The 24695-nt window shown below is 32.1% G+C and overlaps 4 protein-coding genes across 10 annotated transcripts in view; 2 read left to right on the top strand and 2 right to left on the bottom strand.

The window, feature by feature from the left end:
• Positions 1-24695, bottom strand: part of LOC128183730 (uncharacterized) — a 555994-nt gene that overhangs the window by 85776 nt on the left and 445523 nt on the right. The gene's annotated exons all lie outside the window — the stretch shown is intronic.
• LOC128183733 (beta-1,3-galactosyl-O-glycosyl-glycoprotein beta-1,6-N-acetylglucosaminyltransferase-like) lies at positions 9762-11868 on the top strand. The gene is made up of 3 exons (XM_052852881.1): positions 9762-10851; positions 11029-11255; positions 11456-11868. Exons 1-3 carry the CDS (start codon positions 9965-9967, stop codon positions 11767-11769), a joined length of 1428 nt encoding a protein of 475 aa, XP_052708841.1. The 5' UTR covers positions 9762-9964; the 3' UTR covers positions 11770-11868.
• LOC128183735 (uncharacterized) lies at positions 15175-17101 on the bottom strand. Of its 2 annotated transcripts, XM_052852884.1 has the most exons (3): positions 16645-16784; positions 16250-16363; positions 15176-16131 (listed from the first exon to the last, which is right to left on the bottom strand). In XM_052852884.1, exons 2-3 carry the CDS (start codon positions 16336-16338, stop codon positions 15441-15443), a joined length of 780 nt encoding a protein of 259 aa, XP_052708844.1. In that variant the 5' UTR covers positions 16339-16363; positions 16645-16784; the 3' UTR covers positions 15176-15440. The 2 variants fall into 2 exon arrangements, with proteins under 2 accessions (XP_052708843.1, XP_052708844.1); XM_052852883.1 differs by having other exon boundaries at positions 15175-16131; positions 16250-17101.
• Positions 17878-24695, top strand: part of LOC128183731 (beta-1,3-galactosyl-O-glycosyl-glycoprotein beta-1,6-N-acetylglucosaminyltransferase-like) — a 440095-nt gene continuing 433277 nt past the window's right edge. Inside the window, exons 1-3 of one of the 3 annotated variants that reach the window (XM_052852878.1) lie at positions 17878-18817; positions 18896-19122; positions 19641-19771. In XM_052852878.1, coding sequence (XP_052708838.1) covers positions 17931-18817; positions 18896-19122; positions 19641-19699 — 1173 coding nt within the window. In that variant the 5' untranslated portion in view covers positions 17878-17930 and the 3' untranslated portion in view covers positions 19700-19771. Of the gene's footprint in view, positions 18818-18895; positions 19123-19408; positions 19772-24695 lie in introns of those variants that run through there. The other 2 variants (XM_052852877.1, XM_052852879.1) reach the window with 2 other exon arrangements.

The following is a 24695-nucleotide window of genomic DNA, read 5'->3' as shown; positions in this document are numbered from 1 at the left end:
TATTTAAACAAACTTGAATCTATACGATCTGGGGATGCTTCCACTCAAATTTGGGCTTTCCTGGCCTAATAGTTTTGAGAAGAAAATTTTTAAAGATTTTCTCTATCTATAAAAATTTATCTCCCATTGTGGCCCCGCCCTACCCCCAGGGACCATGATTTGAACTTTGAATCTACATTATCTGAGGATAGTTACACGCCAATTTGAGCTTACTTGGCCAATAGTTTTTAAAAGATTTTTTTTCATAGATTTTCTCTATATATTCCTGTATAAAAATTTATCCCCCTATTGTGGCCCCTCCCTAACCACAGGGACCATGATTTGAACAAACTTGAATCTTCACTACCTTCCATTTTAATTTGAGCTTACCTGGCCGAATAGTTTTTGAGAAGAAGATTTTTAAAGATTTTCTCTACATGTTCCTATGTAAAAATCCATTCCCCCAATGTGGCCCCACTATACCACCAGGGACTATGATTTGAACAAACTGAAATCTACACTACCTGAGGATGCTTCCACTTTAATTTGTGCTTTTCTGGCCTAATAGTTTTTGAGAAGTAGATTTTTAAAGATTTTCTCTATATATTCATATGTAAAACTTGATCCCCAAATCTTGGCCCCACCCTACCCCCGGGGACCATGCTTTGAACAAACTTGAATCTACACTATCTGAGGATGCTTCCATTTTGATTTGAGCTTTCCTGACCTGATAGTTTTTGAGAAGAAGATTTTTAAAGATTTTCTCTATATATTCCTATGTAAAACTTTATCCCCCTCTTGTGGCCCCTCCCTACCCCTGGGGACCACGATTTGAACAGACTTTAATCTACACTACCTGAGGATGCCTCCACACAAGTTTAAGCTTTTCAGGCCGAATAGTTTTTGAGAAGATTTTTGAAAAATACCAAGAAATTTTCAATAATTCTCAATTATCTCCCCTTTGAAAAGAGCGTGGCCCTTCATTTGAACAAACTTGAATCCTTCTCACCTAGTGGTGCTTTGTGGTAAATTTGGCTGAAATCTGCCCAGTAGTTCTTGAGAAGAAGATGAAAATGTGAAAAGTTTACAACAACGACGACGACGACAACGGCGACAACGACGACAGACAGCAGACAAATTGTGATCAGAAAAGCTCACTTGAGCCTTTGGCTCAGGTGAGCTAAAAAACAATATTGCATCCTATGAAACTATTAAATATATATTATATGTTACAATATTGTACTGTAATAAATAATGATACAATATGATATTGTAACATATAATACACCGTTTTATCAAAATATGATATTGTATCATATAATATGATATGGGAATTATCGTGTAAAACATTTTTGTGTTTGATCACATAATACAATATCATAATGTAGAATAAATGATACAATATAGTATCATATGATAAAATATCATATCACAAAATTGTAACATACGATACTATATTGTATGATACAATATGATATTGTATTGTATGATATTGTATCATATATCAAATATAATATGATACAACATTGTATTAAATCATACAATATCATGTCATATAATAATATATTATATAATACAATTTTGTATTATTCAATATCGTATCGTATTATACAATATTACATATTACAATATCATATCATATGATTTAATATGATGTATTACAATATCATATGGAAAAATATCATGTGATACAATAATATTTAATCCAATATCGTAATATACAATATATGCTATATATAACAATACCATGATACAATATATCACAATATACAAAAAACAGATATAATATCATATTGTATCATTTAATTTTTACAATATGATAAATGATGAAATATTGTATCATATAAAACAATTATGTTCCATATCATACAATACTACATCGTAGGAATCATGTTATATCATTTTACAACAAACACATCCAAGTTTGTGTGAGGTAGGAGTTTTTTTTAATAACCTTTGATAATTTGAACTTTGCAAGTTTGAAAAAGTACTTCTAGCTATTAAACATGTGACCAGTTCCACAAAAACTAACTTCGCCAAGCATCCGAATCCTATGGCTCAGATTCAGAATTCAAGCCTGCCAGGTGCATCTGTATCATAAGAAGCACCATCCATGCAAGTTTGGTGAAGTTAGGACCAGTTATAAGCTTATAACTAAGATATAATCATTGGAGGGCACCTGCTCTATAAAGTTTAACCAGCTCTAAAAACCTTAACCTCATCCAGCATCTGAAACCTATGTCTCAGATTCAGCATTCAAGCCTGTCAGGTGCATTAGTATCATAATAGGCACCGTCCCTGCAAGTTTGGTGAAGTTAGGACCATAAGTAACTTAGATATTGCTATTAAAGAGCACCTCCTCCAGGATCTGATATTCATGGCCCAGATTCAACATCCCAAGTTTTTAAGTCCATAAGTAGGTCCAGATGCATCACCCATCTGGTTTGGTGATGGTTAAGATAGAACAATAACTTAGATAGAGGACCTGTAATAAAAATCTTAACCTTGTCCGAACACCGAAGCCAGGCCGTTACCGTAAGCTCCCCCGGACTTCGTCTCGGTGAGCTAAAAACGGAATGATGATAATACTAAAAAATTCATACTATTAAACTAAGTATATATTGACCTTACTCTACTGGCAATAAAATTTATATTATTCATGCTGGATCCGCGCATGAAACACACATTGACAATACGTTTTTAACAAGTAGATGTTGAATAGTGGTGTTGCATTGTCTTGAAAGGCTGAATTCATAGAAAGCATGTAGAATTTGTGTTATAAAATTGTAATAAATTCAGAGGGGGTGAATAGAATCATATAAACTGGTCAAAATTTTTAACGCCCCGCTCTTACTTTGTATTTTTTAGAAAGTCGTTGCCACTACCGACTACTGTTGAAAATACTCAACTGTTCATGTAAAAAAAATTGTAATCTAGTAATTAATTACTCGACAATGATTGTATTTGTTCGATACTTATGTTTTTCGGATGTGTTTTTCAAGACACAATTCGATCAATTCCCTGCCTTTAACTGCTTTCAAAAATCATAAAACTAATTGAGTAAAATGCGGCGCATGTATTCCCAAGAACCTTTAAGATCAGTTGACGTGGTCCAAGCAGATTGTGGTTCACGCTGTGTTTGTTTCCTTAACAATATTTGCTTTATTTACCTTTAACCGTGTAAAATGACGTCATATAAACGATTAAACAGCTATTTCAAATTGAAAATATTTCTGATAGATTGCTAGATCTTATAACAGACGCCATAAAAATCATTCTCAGGCTTGTACGTAAATCTAATGCAACCAGAAGTGTTGAAGACCTACCATGAAGGGCAAAATGTCATATAGCGACACGTCAACATAACCGCTACATTAAGGTAACCCACCTTTTTGATAGACACCGTACAGCATGCGCTACTGTCCGGCACATTTTGTAATAATTTAATGGCATGTATGGATGGGACGAAATGAATCTAAGATTGAGACAGTTCATAAGCATCCGAATTTCGCAGAACTAGACCACATATAAAACCAATGGAATAACCATCCACAAAGGTTTTTTGTTGAATTGTGGGGTCTCTATGAAATGCTGTTATTAATGCAAATTGGGAACGCACGAGATGTTAACGTTGTGATTTTTATATCGTCGGTTATCTCTACCTTTTTGATTTTTCATAAAGCGGTTATAAATAAGTAAATTTTGATTAAGTTTAAATCAAATTGCTTTGTTATTCTTCATTCTTTATATTTTATCATTGTTATGGTAAAAAATAGTTAGAATTAGGAACATTGTAATAAAAAAAATTGCCTGTGGCGCTATAATAGAGTGTTTTGTTTTATTTTCTGTTACTATTTTTTTTAAAATCGTAAAATACATTTTGACCACACGTGAGTACCTCCAAGAATTTTTACTTGGAGGTGCGTATCTGGAATATCTTTCAGTTTTAAAAGTTTCAAAGAGTTACTCAAGTGTGGCCTTATTAAAATTTGGCAACAAATACTTAATATATAATTTATAACAGATTTGACTTCCCAGAAGGTTAGATACAACAGGAAACGTCCAATCACTGTTGGCTTTTCTTTAAGTTTATCCACTTTATCTCATATTAATATGATTATATAGACTAGTGTATAAGTCTTTGTATATAAGGCTGAATGATTTTATTAAAATGTCTTCTCTTTATTAATTAATTTAAGAAAAATAAAATTGGCATTGATTTATTTTCACCCGTTGATAACATATTTAGTACATAAATAGACAAGAAATCTTGTTAAAATCTCACGACCCCATTATTTCTAATAAATCTGATAATTTCATTATTCATATTTTCTATAAATATATTCCTTAGTTAGTTTATAGTTATCTTTTCAACATCATATTAAAAATGACTCTACAATTCAACCCAAAAAATTGAACAAAAAACCAGAACAAAGGTTAATTTGGTTTCAATAGAGTTGCAGGTACCCTCCAAATCCTTAACTAGTATAGAGTGTACAGATATTGCAATTAATTGCTTTTGATGCTTTCAATTTTTACAGAGTCCGGCCATGACTGAAAGAAAACACTAGTCTTATAGTTCTTTGTCAAACACTTTAATCTACATTTGAATCTACATCTAATTTTAATTTCAAAAGTTATTCATTCCGAGTTAACGGTCTTTTGTTGTTAGGAGAGGGGAGTATACCGTTTTACCCTTGTGTGCCTGTCTGTATGACCGTGTGTCTGTCTGTCCGTAACAAACTTTGTTAAAGATTTTTCAGCACCTTGTAATTGCATATGCTTGACATTTTATCACACTTTTTGAAATAGATATACCAGGGAAAATTGAATTGAAAATAAGAAAATGAACAGTGTAACTGAAAGGAATACTTGCTGCCCCCCCCCCCCCCCCCCGGAGGATAAGGATTTTCTGGATTTTTGAATGTAACTTTTTTTTCTTTTTTTCTTGGTTTGTCAAGATTTTTTGAATGAGTCTGGCCCCCACTTTCAAAAGCGATGCTACGTGCCTGATGTAATCCCATCAGAGCGAGGGTATCACTAGTATGCATTTCTCTCAGATAACTTAATAATTGTTCATACAAATTTACAGAAATAAATATCTGTTATGCCCCCCTTTGAAGAAAGAAGGGCATATTGCTTTGCTGCTGTCTGTCGGTCGGTCGGTATGTCCACCAACAGTTTCCGTTCATTTTCTTCGCATAAGATACACTTATTGAAATGAAATTTTGTATACAGGTTTATCATAATAATATCTAAGTCAAGTTCGATTTTGGGTGCAATCGAGCAACATTCGATAGAGTTGTGTGCCTTGGACTTAGAAAAATTTCAATTATTTGTAGTTTCCGTTCATTTTCTTCGCAGTTCTTTCCAAGGGAGCGGGCATAAGTGTTTTACAAACATCTTTTGTTTATTAATTAAATTAAGGGATACACCACCTTGATTTATGTTTAGGCATGTTTTATGTAATGGAATAACTCGATATTTTTCAATTCTGACCCACATATTTTAATCATATTTCTATTTAAAAACAACCGGTTTGTGGTCATTATATATCATTTAATAGGCATTCTTAAATTGAATTCCTGTGTATACTATGAGTTTGAATAAGTGTTAGAATTGAGCTTGTTTTCAAATAGATTTGGGTGCATTTTATAACATGCCTCAAAATTAGTAATCTGACATACGAATTTATTAGACGTTGAGTTTGATCCTTTTGAATCTAAAATCTTCTTCAGTGAAATGCAGCAGGAAATGGCAATGCTTAAAACATACATGTAGTAAGTAGACTATAATTATTTAGAAAATGTGATAATTTCCTTTTAGATGTTGTTGTCAAAAGAGCACCAAACATTAATGAAAAAACATGTTAAAACAACATATATACATGAATGTTTATACTATGGAATCATCATAGTTCGTGGGGGACCAATATTCGTGGAATTTGTGGGTAATCCTTGCCCATGAATTAACATCCTTAAGAACGTATACACAAGCCTTTGATTAATATCTGTGAAAGTTGCCCCAAACTTGCTTTCTACAAAATTACGTCCAAGAAACTCGAAATTTCTTTGCTACTCAGGAATATTGATCCCCACGAATAAAAACGATTCCACAGTAACTCTGTCAGAAGAAAATGTTCTTTATTTCGTCAATATATTTTTTTGATGCAATTAAAAATATGATCTGGTTTCTAGAGCTTAATAAATTCATTTGATTCTCATAAAAAATTCAAAGCTATAAAGGACGCGGACCAAGACTTCAGAAATCGACCAGAGAAGGTAATAATGTTTTAATGCTTGCAAGAATCCAGAAAGTAAGAGAAAGATATCTCCAACAAATCCATAACACAAAACTGAAAATAAAAATGTATTGGAAATATCTAGTCTGTCGTCTGTCGTCTGGAGAGAAAGAGGTAAGGTATATTTTCAAAAGTTTCAAAGCACTTTAAATCTATCTCGCATAGACAATTAGCAACAGCTGGAGTTTATCTAGATCTTCACGCCTTTTTTCCTTTTCACAGATTGTAGAAATTGACTTGCTAGGTGCACAAATGAAATAAAGGAATGCAGTGTAAATGCAATGTGTTAATGACGGTATAAGATATACAGTGGTGAGTTGGTTGATAGACTTCAAACATTAACCACTCATCAAAATAAAGTCACCAGTAATAATATAGTTAAGTGTCTTGAAGTAACAAAAAGTCTCTTGTATATATAACAGTAAAACATTTGTAATATCTTGAAAAGTAACTTACTGACACAAAAAAACAATCATATCAATGACTATTTAATTTTATATTTCATTGAAAGGAGATTAATATGGTAGCTTAGGGACGATGTTTATCAAAACAATTTTCGGTATGGATTTTTCTTAAAATTTTTCCATATTTATGGATTTTGTTTTAAAGATCAAAATATTAAATCTCAAGAAAACTTGAATTAAAGGAAAAAAATAGCTTAAGTGAAATAAGATAATATCTGTTTTGTACTTAGTCTACCTTAAAAAAAAAGAAACATACAATGGTGTCTGTAAACAAATTGAACATATGTTGTTATTGAACACACTGATAAAAATTGGTACTGGCATTGGGTGATATAGAGGTGTCAGATTAACGTCTAAGAACACTTATGAAAACTTGAGAAGTTTGAATATTTATCAGTCAGCGAATCTTCGACTGATCATCAAGCGTTGAGCCACAGGTTGATTTTTGAAGTCGATTAAATAAATATTTCCGCAAACGTGATTATTCACTTGTGAACATTTGGGCCTTGCTTTGATCTATTAATGAAGAAAACTTGCAGTATGGGGTTTGTACACAGTTTCGTTATTTATAAATTACACTTGACAGAGTATTATTACATTCAGGGTTGAAATAACATAAGTTGATACTTGTACTTTTGACAGTTTATTTTCAGTATTTCTTATATTCAGATATGAAGGATAACTGTTCAAATGTTTTCTAGATAAACAATTAGAAAAAAATATCCGGGTTTTACACGTTAAAAAATCCAGCTAGTTTTATAGATGTTTCTCTTCCTCCAAATGTAGTATATATTTATATATTTTAGACATACATTTGTAGTACGTGATTGCCTCATATATCTCTATATTTGTTCGGTGAGAAATAATATGAGGCAATATGGCCGTCATTGGTCGACGCTTCCCTTACTCATTTCGACATTTCATAGTATTCAATACATAAACCGCATGCTGTAAATTCTTAAAGTATTTAGAGTAGTTACCCTTTGAAATTCTTTAAAATTAGAGTAGTTGCCCTTAGAATATTGACGTCACAGTGTTTTGTCTGGAGCAGAACTAAATGGCAGCGTCGAAATTTGCTCAAATCTCTGGAGGGGAAAGGGAGAAAACTTTTAAAATTGAATACAACAAAACATTGTAAGTGAACATAGGTGAAGCAAAGATTTTTATAGAGTATTTGAAAGGTGAGATAAAAAAATTTGAAGTGTTTAAATGAGTTAAATTGGCTTTGCGTAGATCATCGCTATTTGTGAATAAATATGTCGCTTGATAGTCCTCAGGAAAACAATCACTTAATAGGTTATTACTGACTCACTACGGAAATATATTGGGTTGATCAATCTCACAGATGGCGAGAATATATATATATATATATATATATATATATATATATATATATATATATATATATATATATATATATATATATATAAAATAACATTAAATGATTACGTAAAGAGTAAATATATATATGTACAGTGGGCCTATTCAGTGGGAATACATAGAAGTGAAGATTTGACGAATGTTGAATAAATAAAATGAGTCAATCCGTTTCTTTAGTGGGCGATTTTAGTTTTGATACTCATTTGCTTGCGAAGCACGACCTCTGGTGAGAGAATGGGATATAACTTTCCAAAACGGGGTAACCAAGAATGCGGATTTACTAAGTAAATCAACCGGAACAATTAATGCGATTTTAGTATTAATGGATAGAACTTTCCAAAACGGGTTGCCTAGAAACGGTTGACTATTTGACATCATGGCGGAAAGTGTAGGGCAAGTTACCATCAGGCAGATACTATGAATCTGACAACTTGGTTTAAAAATATGCATGCAAATAGATAATAGTGCATAACCTAGCTTGTTTTAATTTCATACTTTTTTTATACCATATTATAGGTTGTAAACCTTAGATATGAATTTGTAAACATGAATGATTTATGAACAGATCATTGCATTCTGCGTCTAAATGGATAAATGATGTATAAACAAAACAGGGAAGTTAAGTGGGAATGCCCCCCTCCAAATTGTTTTTCAAAAACAGTCTTTTATCTGAAATTGTACTGAAAATTGACCTAAAGAACAAAATTTAAAGATAGAGACACTAAAATTAAAACCCATTCACAAATTTGAAATAGATACAATAATTTTTTTTCCCCATTCAGCTGCAACAAACAAGATTAATGCCACCTACATGTATATATACTGTACGATTCAGTTTAGATGTTTCATCAACCAACAATGCGCAGGTTTTTTTTTTTTTAATTTCGATTTTAAAGCTTAGGATAAGGTCAAAACCAGACAAAGTATCTACAAAAATGAACAACAAAAGATGATTAAATATATATATATATATATATATATATATATATATATATATATATATATATATATATATATATATATATATATATATATATATAGGTGTGTGTGTTTTTAACATTAATCCTCATATATTTTGAATAGGGCTATATACAACTGATTTAATTATGGCTATTGTTGCTCAGGTGGACAATGAGCCTTTTGTTTGTTATGTCAACACTAAACATATACAAAATTGTTTGCTGGAACTAAATTAATTTAAAATGTCGGACATATTAAAAAATATGTCAAATTAAATTGAACTATTTAAATTGTTGATTTACACGAAGTAAAACACTTATGGAATAATAAAATAACTCATAGATTTCTTATGATATACACAAGGCGACATCCTTGGGCCTCATTACTATCTTTGCTTGAATGTTTTGCACATTGTCGTAAGAGTAATTGCATTATACATAGAAGATTTACAACTAACTTTGTAAAATGCAGCGCAGATGTGTTTTTAGAAAGGAGAAAAAAAGTATACTTAATCAATAAAATGCTTTCTGTGGTGATTTATGCGTGATATGAAGGTAGCCACACTTAGGTTGCTGGATGTTTCGACCATTCAATAAACGGAGCGTGTCGTTTTCAGTCCTGTCATTTTCAATTACAATCAATTTCCGTAAGAAATAGAAGGAATCATACTTGTTGGATGCAACTATATATAAGTATATAAATTATATATGTACCTATGAGCAGTTTACAAGTTGACTGTCGAATGATCCGTCGAGGCCATACGTACGTATTTGTGTCTTTAGCAACTTATTTGCATATTTTCATTACATCGTACCACAATAACTCTTTCGTGAAAAATAATCCAAAAGAAATACACTGAACGTTTTCCCATCTCGATAAAATGGATTTCTCCTCATCATATCGAAGCACAAGAAAAAGATGCGCCCGTTATGCGCTAGTTTTTTTCTGTCTTATACTAGCCACACAGGTAATCTTCAATTATGTATCTAAAAAGACAACGAGAGGAAAATTCGTTTTCTATAGAAACTACAAGGACGTAACAGCGACCAAGCAAAGTCGGAAGGCTGATGATATGTTCTTGCAGAGGAGTGTCCATTTGTTTGACAATGGACCACAATTTGATGCCTCTTTCTCGCCTCTGTATTATAATAAATCGGGATCACAATCTTTCGAACATTCATCACAGAAATTCTTTGGTTCTGAAAGAGTTATACCGAACGTAGATTGTGGTTTGCTGTTTGAACAGAATGACAAAGAAATTAAGAGAGTTCGTAAAATGAGGGTAAAAAACAAATCGCAGTCGTTTTGCCAACAAACAAAAGCATGTGAAAATTTCATCAATACAAAAGGATACATTATGGATTCGTTAACAGATGAGGAGAGGAATTTTCCGATTGCCTACAGCATTCTTGTTTATAAAAGCCCAGAACAGTTTGAAATTCTTCTGAGGTCAATTTACCGTCCACAAAATATGTACTGTGTTCACGTAGATAGAAAAACAGTTGAATACGTCTTCAATGAATTTTTCTGCATCGTACGATGCTTTCCCAATGTGAAGATGGTGTCCAAAAGAATTGAAGTGAATTGGGGAAAAATAAGTGTTTTATTACCAGACATCACATGCATGAAAGACCTTTTATCAATTCCTAAATGGAAATATTTCATTAACTTAACTGGACAGGAATTTCCCCTTCGTACAAATTATGAACTGGTAAAAATATTGCAAATTTTTAACGGTTCAAACGATGGAGAAGGCACCATCAAAAGGTTTGCAGAATTTTTATAATATGTACATCAAATTACATGAAACAAATTTCGACTAGGGACAATGAAATAATGACTATATAACACCTTTCATTTACAAAAAGTCCCCATACAATCACAATCTTTAATAGTAATTCACCCATTAAATCATTTGCTCCAATTCGACATTCATCAAATTAGGGCAAACAAGGAAAGATGGAATATTACTGAAAAACCTCCTCATACTATCCAGCCAGTCAAAGGCTCTGTCCACGTGACTTTAAACAGAAAAGTTGTGGAATACGTCATCAATCATGATGTAGCTGCCGATTTTCTTACATGGGTGAACAAAACAAGTATTCCAGATGAGACGTTCTTTGCAAGTTTGATTCATAATCCTCAGCTGGGAATTCCGGGAAGTTTTAAAGGTAATAAAATAAGGCTATTACTCAAAATACACTGGCCTTGTGGCATTTTTTAATTTTAGCAATAAATACTAGTCAAAATGCATATGTTTATTGCTTAATTTGTTAAAATTAAAATATGCCAGATCTACAAGGACAGTTATTTATTTTTAGACAATACACCTATTTTATATTTACAACTAAGTGTAGGATTTGCTTTGTAGGAGATCTGGAAACAGATGTTGGCGTAAGAAAGCCTTTTCTATCACGATTTGTAAACTGGGAGGGCTTATCAAATCATCGGCAGTGTCATGGTAAATATGTTCGATCAGTCTGTGTGTTTGGAGTTGGGGATCTTTCTCTATTGGCTCGACGACCAGAATTCTTTACCAATAAATTCCACACAGATTACCAGGAAGCCGCTTTGCTTTGTATGGATCAGTTAATATACAACAGAACCAGAGATGAGTATTATCAACGGTTAGGATTTGATTTACAGTATTATGAAAAACTACCACATATCAGGAACATCATATAGACGTTTGAAAATGTGATAAAAAGTATTTGGACGGTTTTTTGTATTTTGTAAATTGTTACTGATGACAATGATGGAATGTGTATAATAAAATATTTAACGACACGATTGTAATCTTTGCAGTCTCATAAAGTCAACCTATAGGGGTTAATATTATATATAACCATTTTTATCAACACACTTTTGTGTGTATGTTTTTAACCGACAATAATTTTTATGACCGTAATGTGGAAATAAAATCATATTTCATAAAACTTGACAATCCGATTTAAATCAGATCCTTGATCCGCTCCTTGTTTTTCTTCTGTCGCTACACGAGGATATCATTGTTCGTATCATACGAGTTTTACTGTATGCTTAATCTGATATCAAATGGGCGACGGCTGCGGACATGGTTTTCAATTTTAAAAAACCCCGGCAGAATTTGTGCTTCTGCTCTGAAAAAATTTGAGTAAAATACGGGAAAATATTTTTTCTAACGTCAAAAACATAAATAAACCCAAGATAAATGAATACATTAGTAAATAGATTAAAACAAAATATAATATAATTTTACTTGTTGATTGCACTCTAAGGAAAGTACGATCCATGAAACTCAATTTAAAGTAAATATAAAAAGCGGAAAATTCAATTCATCGCCAATCTGCTATTATTGTCAAGACATTTTAATTGATAATTTCCAGATTACATAAGATAAAGATCTAAGCTAGTTAGTGAGTTTCGACCGTTTCATTCGTCCTACATCAGTGATGACATCATAATTGATTTAAGGTATCTTTCCTCCCCTTGTTGGCATTAAAATTTTTTGGGTTTATCTTTCCTCAAATATTTTGGCAGCATGGCATGTTAATATGCGGAAAATTAAACACGTTTTCATGATTTTCTATTTATAATAAGAAAGAAAATACGTTATTCATTACATATTTATAACGTTGTAGTAAAAAACAACTATGCATATAAGCTGCTTTGTTTTGTAGACACTTTTGATATATCATTGATCGTTAAGACGCACATGAATGAAAAAGGAAACTTGCAAGAAAATTGCATTTAACGCATGCTAACACATTATGAGCAAATTACTAAATATACATTTATGTTTGGACTATTGTTTGATGGAATTTATATAAAAAATATATTTGTGTGTTACTTGGTTCCTTTTAAATAAATGTTTTACTTCATAATGCTTGGAAATATTTTACAGAAACTTTTATTAAAATCCCATAGCATAATGAAACTAAGTGAAGTCCAATAATGAAGCCGAAAATGTGTTCACCAACTCAATCCATCCGTAGATACGCAATTTTGGAGACATTGTAACCTTTGAAATATATAGATTTGCAATGTTTATAAAAATAAGATATGGCTATACGAAGTAAGTGATAAAATGATAAACTTGTATTCAGACAACAATAGAATTGCATCAGAAAAGAAACCCAGATAACATAGAGTGACATGTGCAGATCATAATTAAAAAGAGATGCGCCGTAGAGAGTCGACATACAACATTTATTTCATGTCCTTCCGTTATAGTTAGAAACAAAATAATTTAAAGGTATACCAAACCATACCCATATTCAAGTGGAAGAAAAACTATAATAAAGAAAAGCTTTTTAATTCTCATTTTGTTTATTATGCACTACGTAATGAGTTTCAAAAAGTGATGTTTAGGATTTATATTTCATAATACTAGTGTGTGCCTACCCGGGTAATGGCACCCCACGTTGTAAAATTTTAATTTTACGTTTTAATTTTACTTAATCATTACAAGTGTTGCAGAAACACAGTTTTGCCAACTTGTCCATAGTCATCGAATATTAAGCAACGCGTCAGAAAGCTTTAAATAAAATAATCGGTTTATTGAGAAACAATCCAAACAACGGAAGCTATACATCTATTTATGGTCCAGTTAAAGAAAACAGGTTCGACTTCGTGATGATTTTCAAAGAAATAATATTCTTAAAAACAGAATCATTTTTTGAAATGTATTACTGTGAAATCATAAGATTTCGTGGTGGCTCAGTTTTCTTGGAATTCGTGGATACTTTTCCGCCACGAATTACTATCCTCCACGAATTAATAAATTAGAGTTATAAAGTATATGAGAATACACGAAATTACGTCCCAATGTACATGTAAAACTTAAGCAATCCAGGACAATTGACCCACTGATTTGTAATTATTTGTTGCTCTTCAACGCCATACAACACTAACATGTTTAAAGAGGTAGGCTTTAATATTAGATTTACTAGACTGAAATAACAAACACCAAATGAAATTGATAAGGGTATTCAATCAAAATAGCATAATTTGAACCAACAGCAAAAATACTACTTTTTTGAGGCACGAGTAAAGTTTGATACGTCTTTTGCCCCTTTGTAAAATAGACTATTAATATCAACTGTCGAAGCTTTTCAGTAAATGCTGCAAGGCGACTTGGAGACTGAGAGAGGTATGCCTGTACATACGTTGACTGTAGTTTTGAACTGTATAAAATAGCTTTTAAGAAATCGAGCGAATTTGTGAAATGAATATTATAAATGAATTTCTTCACTCATTGTGATATTGTGAGAAGTTCATGACAAAAAGAGGACCAGAGAAACTTATATGTTTTAATTTTGAATGAATACCAATAAATGTCTAAAACATGTTTTGACAACATTGTAAGAGCATATTTTAAAGAACCATAAATCAACAGAGTACACAAAGTAATTCATATCCCATACATAAAGTTTAAATTTTGAATTATAATATGGTTTCCTTTTTTAAGAAAAAAATGACAAAAACACAAGTTGCCATGACAAGCAAATAAATAATTACCTTTTCAGTTCCGCGATTTAAATTATGCAAAATATTTCGGTACAAGTGTAAAAGTATCTACAATATTTTACAGTGAGGAAAGAACCAATTTACAGGAAAAGGGTACATTTGTAAATTGTTGACCATTTTAATCAACAAAAATGGTGAAAAGAAGAGTTTATTGCAAATAAAAAAAATATGACAAAAGGGGCATTGTAGTGGATATTACGACAGAAAAAGTACTTATTTGTATCTGATGTCTGGTTAAGATGTATGCACTTATCACAAAATGGCGGCATGAACTGCTTGAACCAAGGATTATTTGCATTGAATGAGATAAGATAAAACACTAGCGCCGTCCACAACATGCATGCATTACAACAATTGATAAACAGATCTTGAATCGCATCATGCTTACACTACAACAATTGATGAAACGACATTGAATATCACGATTATAAATTTATGAGTTTTATTATATAAATAGTGCCTGTTTGGGAGGGTAACAGTTGAAATTGACACCCCGAGAAAACCATTGTCAACCGACGCGAAGCGGAGGTTGACAATGGTTTTCGAGGGGTGTCAATTTCAACTGTTACCCTCCCAAACAGGCACTATTTATTTTGTTATACTGAATGTCTTAATATTAAAGAAAACTTTACTGCTTTTCATTTCTTTTAATAATTGATCAACAATAAACTTCAACAAATTCATATTTTGAATATTTTGTAAATAATAAATTAAACAGTTCAACAATGATTTAAAATGTTCAACAATAAAATATTGAAATTGGAATTCAGTTCATTTTGGAGTTTGGAGTTGATTTAAAATTGTTCAACAATAAATTATTGAAATTGGAGTTCAGTTCATTTTGGAGTTCATTTTTGAGCGTAGAAATTGAAATTAACAGTGGAGTTATTTATACGTGGACAAACTAATGGTGGCATCATGTTTGAACTCTGAGCTTTCAAAACATTGACTGCTTGTTGCTGCTGTACAACAAAACTGCTTGATGAGGACGAGATTTCATCAAATGTTGTGTCATTAAAAATTGCATCAAGATCCTCTTGTGTTAGACTTGAAATTGAATTTTCTTGATCGATGTGGGATTCCGTAGGATTCTTATTTACAGTTCCCAAAGCTGAGCTAAGACAATCCGACATTTGCCTTTTCTTTGGCTCGTTAAGTCGACATGCATAGCTTCTAATTGATGATTCATTTTTGTGTCCCGAAGCACGCATAATGTGTCTTGCCTCTATCCCTGCTTCATCCATAGCTGTTATAGCTGTTGCACGAATTGAATGGTTAGTATATATGCGAGACAACTTGGCTTTCTTGGAAATTTCAGACATAAGGGAAGCTAGAGTGTTTTTTCCTAATGGAGATCTGCAGAACCATGTAGTACTTTCTTCTGAAAAAGCCTCTAATGGACGCTGCCATAACGCATCTAATTTCTTGTGAAGTTTTGACAAATACTTTTTAAATGAATTCACGGGGCACATGCTTCCTAATTGTGGCTGTGCATACATTCTTCCTTCTCCAATTGTTTCATTGGGTGCTGCATTGGATCTGAAATTTATGTACATGTATTAACAATCATTAAAATCATTATACATTAAATGTGTTTTAATAACATAATAATAAATCATTTATTCTTCCTTTTAAAAATGTAATAAATAATCTTTACCCGTGATTTTTGTCAGCTTCATCAATTGCCTGGAACACATATTCTCTTCCAATTGCATCAGTTTCAATTCCAAACGTTTCCTTAGTCATTTTCCGAAGGTTCTCCCGACCTCGTCTGCATAGGTAGAACATAAGATCAAACCAGACTTTGCTTTGTAATCCACAAGGTGTGTTAACATTGAATACAATGGTCTCAGAATTAAACAGTTTATTTAGATCCTCTGTAGAAATGGCTGGTTTATGATCCACGGATCCGAAACCCTTCTTTTTCATGTCCATCACGGCTGCCTTGAAAACTACTTTTGATTCGTGGAATTCTGAGCCATGAATGTCAATTTTGCAATTGTCTTTTAAATATTTAGAAAGACCATATTTTATGCTGTTCAATGAACTCACTTTTAGGTTCGTTCCTGATTTTGTCCTAATGGAAACATAAAAAAGTCGCAGATTCTCGTTGAGTTCTTGCTTGGATAGACCCTCGAAATCCCCGCTTCCTCTTTTTTCAATCAGGAAGGTTCGGAATAGACTAACAGACCTATTAATAGTACGTTTAGTACTAACAGAGTCTTTCTCGTCCAACAATTTAGCAATATGGGACTCTTCCACATTTGCGAACATGATTTTCCTTCGTGAAAGTTCGTCTAAGTTGTCGTTTGTTTTCTTTAATCAATCATACTCGGGCGCACGCTTTAATAAACTCTTTATTTATTCGCATTACTTCAAACGCATAACTGACTTCTTTAGGAATGACGTGAATTCTACGGCGAACCGTACGCGCATAATTTACACGCATGTAATATTTTTTAATGTTACCCGTTGCTAAGTGCGTTGCTAACGCTGAGGGTAATATTAAATATTATTAACTGCGTCTAAACCAATCAGATTTCAGTATTTAACATGAAAGTATAACAAACTACTATAACAAATCTTTAAAAAGATAGTAATGCAACGAAGTTGATACGTTAAATCACATCTCTAATCGTAAAACCTTCACAGTTTTAACACTTGCTTAGAAATGATGCCTCAAAATTAGAAAGCAATAAAAGGATTCTATACGCTTAGTAAATTATCATTTAATGCTTAAGTTTTCTTTTTGACCCTTTTGCTAGGGTTGTATATTACGCTTTGGAACACTTTTATAATGATCATGTCATAGATATAAAAATCATTAACATGTACAGCGTAACTATTTGTTCAACAAACATTATCAGGTATATCCATTAGTTTCCTTTATTAATAACTGAAATGCCTGTCTTTAAATGACACGATTTGATTCACAGTCATAGACGTAAACATTTTGTTGAGTCGCCCCAAAATTAAATGTAACCACAAACAATAAAACGCATGTTACATAACTATTGCCTGCTTGGAGTTAAACCTAAAACACCAACGTTGATATTTTTCAGCACCTACGCTTGTTATAAATGTTTTCTTCTTTTTTCATATAAAATGTTGAATAAGGTAGTTTTGTCGATATAATGAGCTTTACTTTTCCGATTAGAGACTATGCTCTCAATGCACTCAGTAACGTTATGCCAATGCTGATATGAGTGCATTTAAGGACTTATCATTTATAAAATATCGGATGGGTTCAGATAAGATAAATCCAGATTAAGTTATGCAGTTACGTAATATTGCGTTTTTACAAAAAAAGAAAACACTATAAGTGAATATTTCATACAATGAATTTGAAGGATTTACAACTTACAAACAAAACAATGTGGATATTTTATGTGCTACTAGGTATTTGTATTATCATATTTACAATGTTGATGAACAATTCTTGCTCAGAAAAAAGAAACGGAATTCAATCGGTTATTACTTGGACGAGCCAAAACGTTACAGACGAAGCGGAGAAAAGTGCAACTAAAGATCAATTCTTGCAACGGATTATCAAGGTTTTCGATAATGGACCACGATTTGATTATTCTTTTTCACCTTTGTATCAAAACAAGTCATCAAAAATCATCAAAAGTTATACTCGACATCAAAACTTTGACACAGACAGATATTTATCAAATGTTGATTGTAGTTTGCTGTTTCAAGAAAACTCGAAAGAAACCGAGAGAGTTCGTAACCTGAATACTACAAACAAATCACCAACGTTTTGCAATCAAACGAACGAGTGTAACAGTTTCATTTTATCAAGAGGATATATAATGGATTCTTTAACCGACGAGGAGAGAGATTTCCCAGTTGCATATAGTATTCTTGTTTACGAAAGCCCAGAACAATTCGAGATTCTTCTGAGAGCCATATACCGCCCACAAAATGCTTACTGCGTTCACGTTGACAGAAAAACCACCGAAAACGTGTTTAATGAATTCTCATGCATTGCACAATGCTTTCCAAATGTGAAGTTGGCATCTAAAAGAATGGAGGTGGAATGGGGGAAAATAGGAATAGTACTAGCGGAACTCTCGTGCATGAAAGATCTTTTATCAATTTCAAAATGGAAATATTTCATTAACTTAACTGGTCGGGAGTTTCCACTGCGTACAAATTATGAATTAGTGAAAATATTAAAAATTTATAATGGTTCCAACGATGGGGAAGGCACAATCAAAAGGTTTGTAATCTTCTCAAGCAAGAACTGTTAAATAGAAATAATTCAATGTCAAAGCATGAATTTATCTTTTTTTCAAAGGGCTAACAAAGACAGATGGGAAATTGGAGAAAAGCCTCCCCATAATATTCATCCAGTAAAGGGATCGGTTCACGTCACACTTAATAGAAAGTTTGTGGAATACCTCGTCAACAATAGTGTAGCTGCTGATTTTCTAACTTGGGTAAACAAAACAAAAATTCCAGATGAGACATACTTCGCCACACTAATTCACAATCCTAATCTTGGAATTCCAGGAAGTTTTAAAGGTAAGAGAAACTAAAGAGAAAAGTAAAACAATAATTTAATTCAATACAATTCAGTAAAAAGGGCTATTGGCATTGTCTAGGTCACTTTATGATTTTATTTATATTGTGGTTAAAATGTACGCATTACAAACCTTGACGTACGTTGAATTTTTTTCCAAAACTCAAAATGTCATTACTGCTTTTACTGATGTCAATATGAAATAGATACACAGATTTTAAAACATCAACTTCATATTAGTATCAGGTTTTCATGAGAAGGATACTAATATACAAGTTATTTTTATAGGAGATCTGGAAACAGATTATGGTGTACAAAAACCTTTTCTATCTCGGTTTAAAAACTGGGAAACTTCACCCAACTCTTTACCATGTAATGGTAAATACGTTAGAACGATCTGTATATTTGGAGTTGGAGATCTCCCTCTTCTTGCTCGTCGACCTGAGTTCTTTGCCAATAAATATCATCTCGATTACCAAAGAGAATCTTTACTTTGTATGGATGAACTTATTTTAAACAGGACAAGGGAGGAATATTACCAACGACTGCATTTTGATACAGAGTATTATAAAAACTTAAAACATATCCGAAACATTGTATAAATGCATTTACATGTTTGAAGACCTATTTGATAAATAAAAAATAGTGTTTTATGCATAAATGCTTTTTTTGTGGTATGTGTTTTTTTTCTTCTAAAACTGGCCATTATAGTTAGAAGGTTCCATCCCTGGAATCGCAGACAAGCATCGTTTGTAATATCATTCAATTTCTATACACAGTCGCACAACTTAATGTCCATTTAGGACAAATTAAGGTAAAAAGCCTCTTAACTTTCTTAAAAGAGACAATTCAAAGGTTTCCAATTGTCATCAAATCATTTTAAACCCCCCCTCCCCTCGTTGTTATTTACTTTGAATTACGACAGAAATTTATTCGCACGGCCACTTTGCATTGACATGCAGATGCACAATATGCATGTACAAGTATGTACAATTTGCTTTCCTGTGGGCTAAAAGGACACGTTCCAGTCGCTGGTGGCCCTTGTCGATGATAATCTGGTTACATGTAACCTCTTTAATCTATAAAGCTGCTTATGAATTTGTGAAAACGTCTTTATACTTCATATATTTAGTAATTAAAATAGTAAATGGGTTATGTGGGTGTTAAAATCCGTGTTTTGTATTAATTAATTGTCACACACCAGAACGTTTTTATTATATAAACTGTATGGGCAAGAACATTTTTTTCACCATTATTTTTGAGAAATCAGAATAACTAATAATATTGCGATTAAACAGCATTTTTTAAACGTTTTTATGAGCAAATTAGAAATAAGAGAATGTTTCTTAACTGAGCACAGTTCTGAAGTCGAAATTATCATTATATAGTTTTACATGTTCATTTTTTGTATTGTTCAAGATATTATTAAAAACATATCATTTCATATCTCTCCTGTGTTTCAAAAATATGCATTCATTTTAATTACAACCACGCAATTCTAGGAAAAAATAGTGTTTTTAGACCTGTCTTTCTGTAAATTAAAATTGATAGTCGATTGAAGATGTACAGAAATTCATTATAAGACTAGAATGGGTTAATCTGAGATTTGTTTATTTTTTTCCTAACGGAGACTGTATGCATATTTAAACATAACTCCCTACATCAATTATAACTTTTGATATAACTTCACTCGTCTCAAAATTATATTGAAAACTTTCAACAAACTATATAACGTTAGTTTGCAGTACATGTATAACAACTGTCAATCTTAGGTCTTATTGCGTGTCTTTCAAATGCTAGACATTAATGTGATATGCATAAGGATTAGATTAAGCGGTGGTTTTCGGAGAATTCGAGCCATCATTGTGAGTTGGGAAAAAAAATTGTCATCCGCTTATCTTTATTGATAGTTGTAGTTTTATAAGGACACGCATGGAGATCCATTGATTACTTGGGTCAATCAGGAAATAAGAAGATGTGCGTTTCCGCGAAACTATGATAAGCTCAGTCTACCTAGCGCTTTGAAGATTTGCGCTTAGAGAGAGCGTCTGGTTGATTTGTACTTATTTATTTACATTTTAAAACGTATGCAAGAACGAGAGTTATTTTGCTTCGCGTTTTAAATACATTTTTAAAAACATACAGACAAACAATATAAAGGAGAAAATATTTTAATCTGCGTTACATATGAGTATGAGGTTTGTTTATTTGTAATTAGAATCATCAATCAAAGTGTTTTTTTTATTATATTATTTTTTATGCCTTGTGATATAGTTTTTTTTTTTACGTTTTATCTATTTGTTTTGATTTATGGTTATTTTTACCATATCATATTCAATTTGGCCCCCGAAAATTATATAATGTAAAATGTAATTTACTTGAACACAGTACAGAACGCAGAATGTGAATATCGGTTAATTCAGTTTTCATCAGAGTTGCGGGTTTTCCCCAAAATCTTAAGTTAGTGTAAAGTGAACAGGAATTGCATTTAATTTCTTTTTATGCTCTTTCAGTTTGTACAGAATCCGCTCACAATTATCGGAAAAGTTTGTAGAACACTTTTATGTACATGTAGAACTATTTCAATTCCAATATTTATTCATAACGACTTAACAATCATATGATATTTCATACACGCGTAGATGACACAAATAGTTGTAAATTCAAATTATAAGGCTGACACTACTTTGTTCCTGTGTTTTACAGAGTATATACTATGTAATACAATTACTCAAAATTTGTCATCCATGTATTTAAAGTTTTGTTGTCTTTTTTTAATGCTTGCTTCAATTTTGATTCTTATGTGAACAATGAATTACGATAAGTGCAATTTAACAACCCTCTTTAAATAGATTTTTGCAAGTTTTTAAACGCATCTTCGTATTCATTTTCCGACGAGATACCTGTTGAAAAAAAATCACCTGACGACAAAATTAGAATTTCCTTGAATAGCTGTTTCAAAGAAACACAGCAGAAACACAGCAGTAAATATCAACCATATAAAGATATAATTATGTAGTTAGTGGTTTATAGATTTTCATAAAATGTAAAAATATAAAATGTTTTTTTCTACCAATATTACCGTGTGATGTATCTCATAACGGTTATTAAAGTCATTCAATTAAATTAGAAAATATGAAAATTAGACGTGTAAGAGAGAGAGAGAGAGAGAGAGAGAGAGAGAGAGAGAGAGAAAGAGAGAGAGAAAAAGAGACAAAGAGAGAGAGAGAGAGAGAGAGAGAAAGAGAGAGAGAGATAGATAGAGAGATTATCCTGCTCGAAGAACCCAGAAAGTATCAAATTAATATACATTTATTTTCTTCAAATTTAAAAGTCCACAACAAATTTGTTTTAGAATTATATAGTTTGTCTTCTAGATATTTAAAGGTAAGGATGATTTTGAAAAAAAAGTTTAGAGCACTTTAAATCTTTTTCCTTAGCAATTAGTAACAGCTGCAGTTAATAACTTTACACTAAGTTTTTTTTAACCACAGATTGCACATCAAAAATAGCTGCAAAAAGGAATATAAAGGTTTGCAACGGACAATTTGTGGAGGCGGAATAAAAAATACAGTAATAGGTTGGCTGATGCACAACATACATCAGATTTTAATCTATGGTTGCATCATTTTCCTAGGACAATAACGGATTGTCTCCTTTGATGATTGCCAATGTATTGTTAGATGGTTAGACATCAATAAATCTCTAATTATCCAAAAACCGATATAGATGAAAAATAAGATAAGGAAAAAAAGATGTATTGCTGATTTATCTATAACTTTCTTATTAAAAAGGGAGAAACCTACAATTATTTGAATTAATTGAACATATGTTCTTATCGAACACATTCGCAATGCTAAACATTAATAATGGTATATCAAACGACGGTACGGTGCGTTGATATTAAGTCCTTGGAAAACCGATAACTTCAAAAGTTTGAATTTAAATAGTCAGTGAATAGTTGACCGATCATCATGTGTTCGGCAAAAGGTAAATTTCTTTACGGACGGCCGCAACAAAAGCGCCTGACCGCCGCTTATCAAGCGAAAGACGGTAGATGCACAGGGGCCAAGCCCGTTTTAACATTAATTTCAATGTAACCATAAATAAAGAAAGGGGTCGAACTCTGACCCAGATAAAAAAACAACCAGCTCGTTTCAAAAGCCTAATAAATCAATTATTTTTTACAACACTTGCAATATGCATGTATTTTTCAGAAATGTAATGTCTAAGATACACTCAAAGAAATCCCATTTTTGCCACAAAAACTGTCTGCATGCCGTTGAAAACGTGGGCGTGGTTTAATCGGGACAGACAGACTTTAATTGTCACATTGAATAAGTTTAATTTAATAATCCTACGTAGAAACCTTTTTAATTTAGATATAACTTTGGCAGATCCATTATTACCTTAGAATTATTTTAACTCTTCAGATGAACAAACATCAAATGTAATGACAGTATCTCCAGAGCTGAATGTACCTAGTGCTAAACCTTTAAGGTATTATTCGATGTATAACGACCACATTTTGTACCTAATAAATGAATGGTCCGATATTCTTAATCATGATATCATTTTGACAGTGTTATCCAATAAAAATACTCCACCAAAGGATTTTTCAAAATTTTGATTATGATCCAACTAATTACACCTTGAATTTTGCATTAAAGTCTATGCGCAACATATGTTTTATTAAGATATTGTAAAAAGTAACTTAAAATTCGTAGAACTCTCTTGGTAAATACATGCATGAACTTTCTCTTTATTAATCTATGAAAGAAAATGAATCACTTACCGCAGATGTTTTGACGAAATTTAAACTTTCTTTTTTTGTCAAGGGGGAGATAACTCATTAAAAAAATTTGAAGTGCAAAATGACCGGCTTTTTATATGTTGTCAGTCATGTGAATTTGGTTTATTTCACTTTCATTGTTATCTTGCAATACATATTTAACTAGTTTAAAATGATTCAAAATTGTTCAATATCCCTTCATTATACATTGAATACCTTGAGACAAGAACAGCTAAGATGGGTTAGAAAAATTACATCCAGTTATCTAGCTGTTTACTTTGAAACAGATGTCACGCAGATTTTATTGTAAGGTCAAAATATCAATTTCATTTATTTTGTATTATATAGTATGTGTGGTTTTTTTTTATTGTGATAGAATGAATCATAAAATGCAACTACCCAAATACCAGGCACATCGAAAGATTTTTACGAATTATTCACCGTAATAAGTTCTGCTTTTAAACTTCATTAGACAAAGCCTGTGTCCTACTAGCTAGGTTTTCGAATTATTCCTCTTAAACAGAGGTTTCCTAGAACTTACAGTATCGTAAAGCCAAACACATATTTACGATTTCCTTCCATAAGTACAAGCAGGCACTTAAAGCAGGTTATCGGGCTATAGACGCAAATACCAGGCAGTGAACTGTAAGAAGCAGGGACAGTTTTTTTTTGATGCATGAAATTGTTGGGTGGGGGTACCCCCATTTAGCAGGCTATCGGGCTATAGACGCAAATACCAGGCAGTGAACTGTAGGTAGCATGGGACAGTTTTTTTTATGCATG

Source organism: Crassostrea angulata, chromosome 5 (genome assembly GCF_025612915.1).
Source record: "Crassostrea angulata isolate pt1a10 chromosome 5, ASM2561291v2, whole genome shotgun sequence".
NCBI lineage: Eukaryota > Metazoa > Mollusca > Bivalvia > Ostreida > Ostreidae > Magallana > Magallana angulata.
Note: the sequence above shows the minus strand (reverse complement) of the source record. Positions and strands in the feature narration are given on the sequence as shown.

Excerpts from the sequence above, each read along its gene's own strand:
- LOC128183733 (XM_052852881.1), top strand. The coding sequence starts at position 9,965 with ATGGATTTCTCCTCATCATATCGAAGCACAAGAAAAAGATGCGCCCGT. Across the intron at positions 10,852-11,028 it reads GGAGAAGGCACCATCAAAAG|GGCAAACAAGGAAAGATGGA; the intron begins GTTTGCAGAATT and ends TCATCAAATTAG. Across the intron at positions 11,256-11,455 it reads AATTCCGGGAAGTTTTAAAG|GAGATCTGGAAACAGATGTT; the intron begins GTAATAAAATAA and ends TTTGCTTTGTAG.
- LOC128183735 (XM_052852883.1), bottom strand. The coding sequence starts at position 16,866 with ATGTTCGCAAATGTGGAAGAGTCCCATATTGCTAAATTGTTGGACGAG. Across the intron at positions 16,132-16,249 it reads GAAGCTGACAAAAATCACGG|ATCCAATGCAGCACCCAATG; the intron begins GTAAAGATTATT and ends CATAAATTTCAG.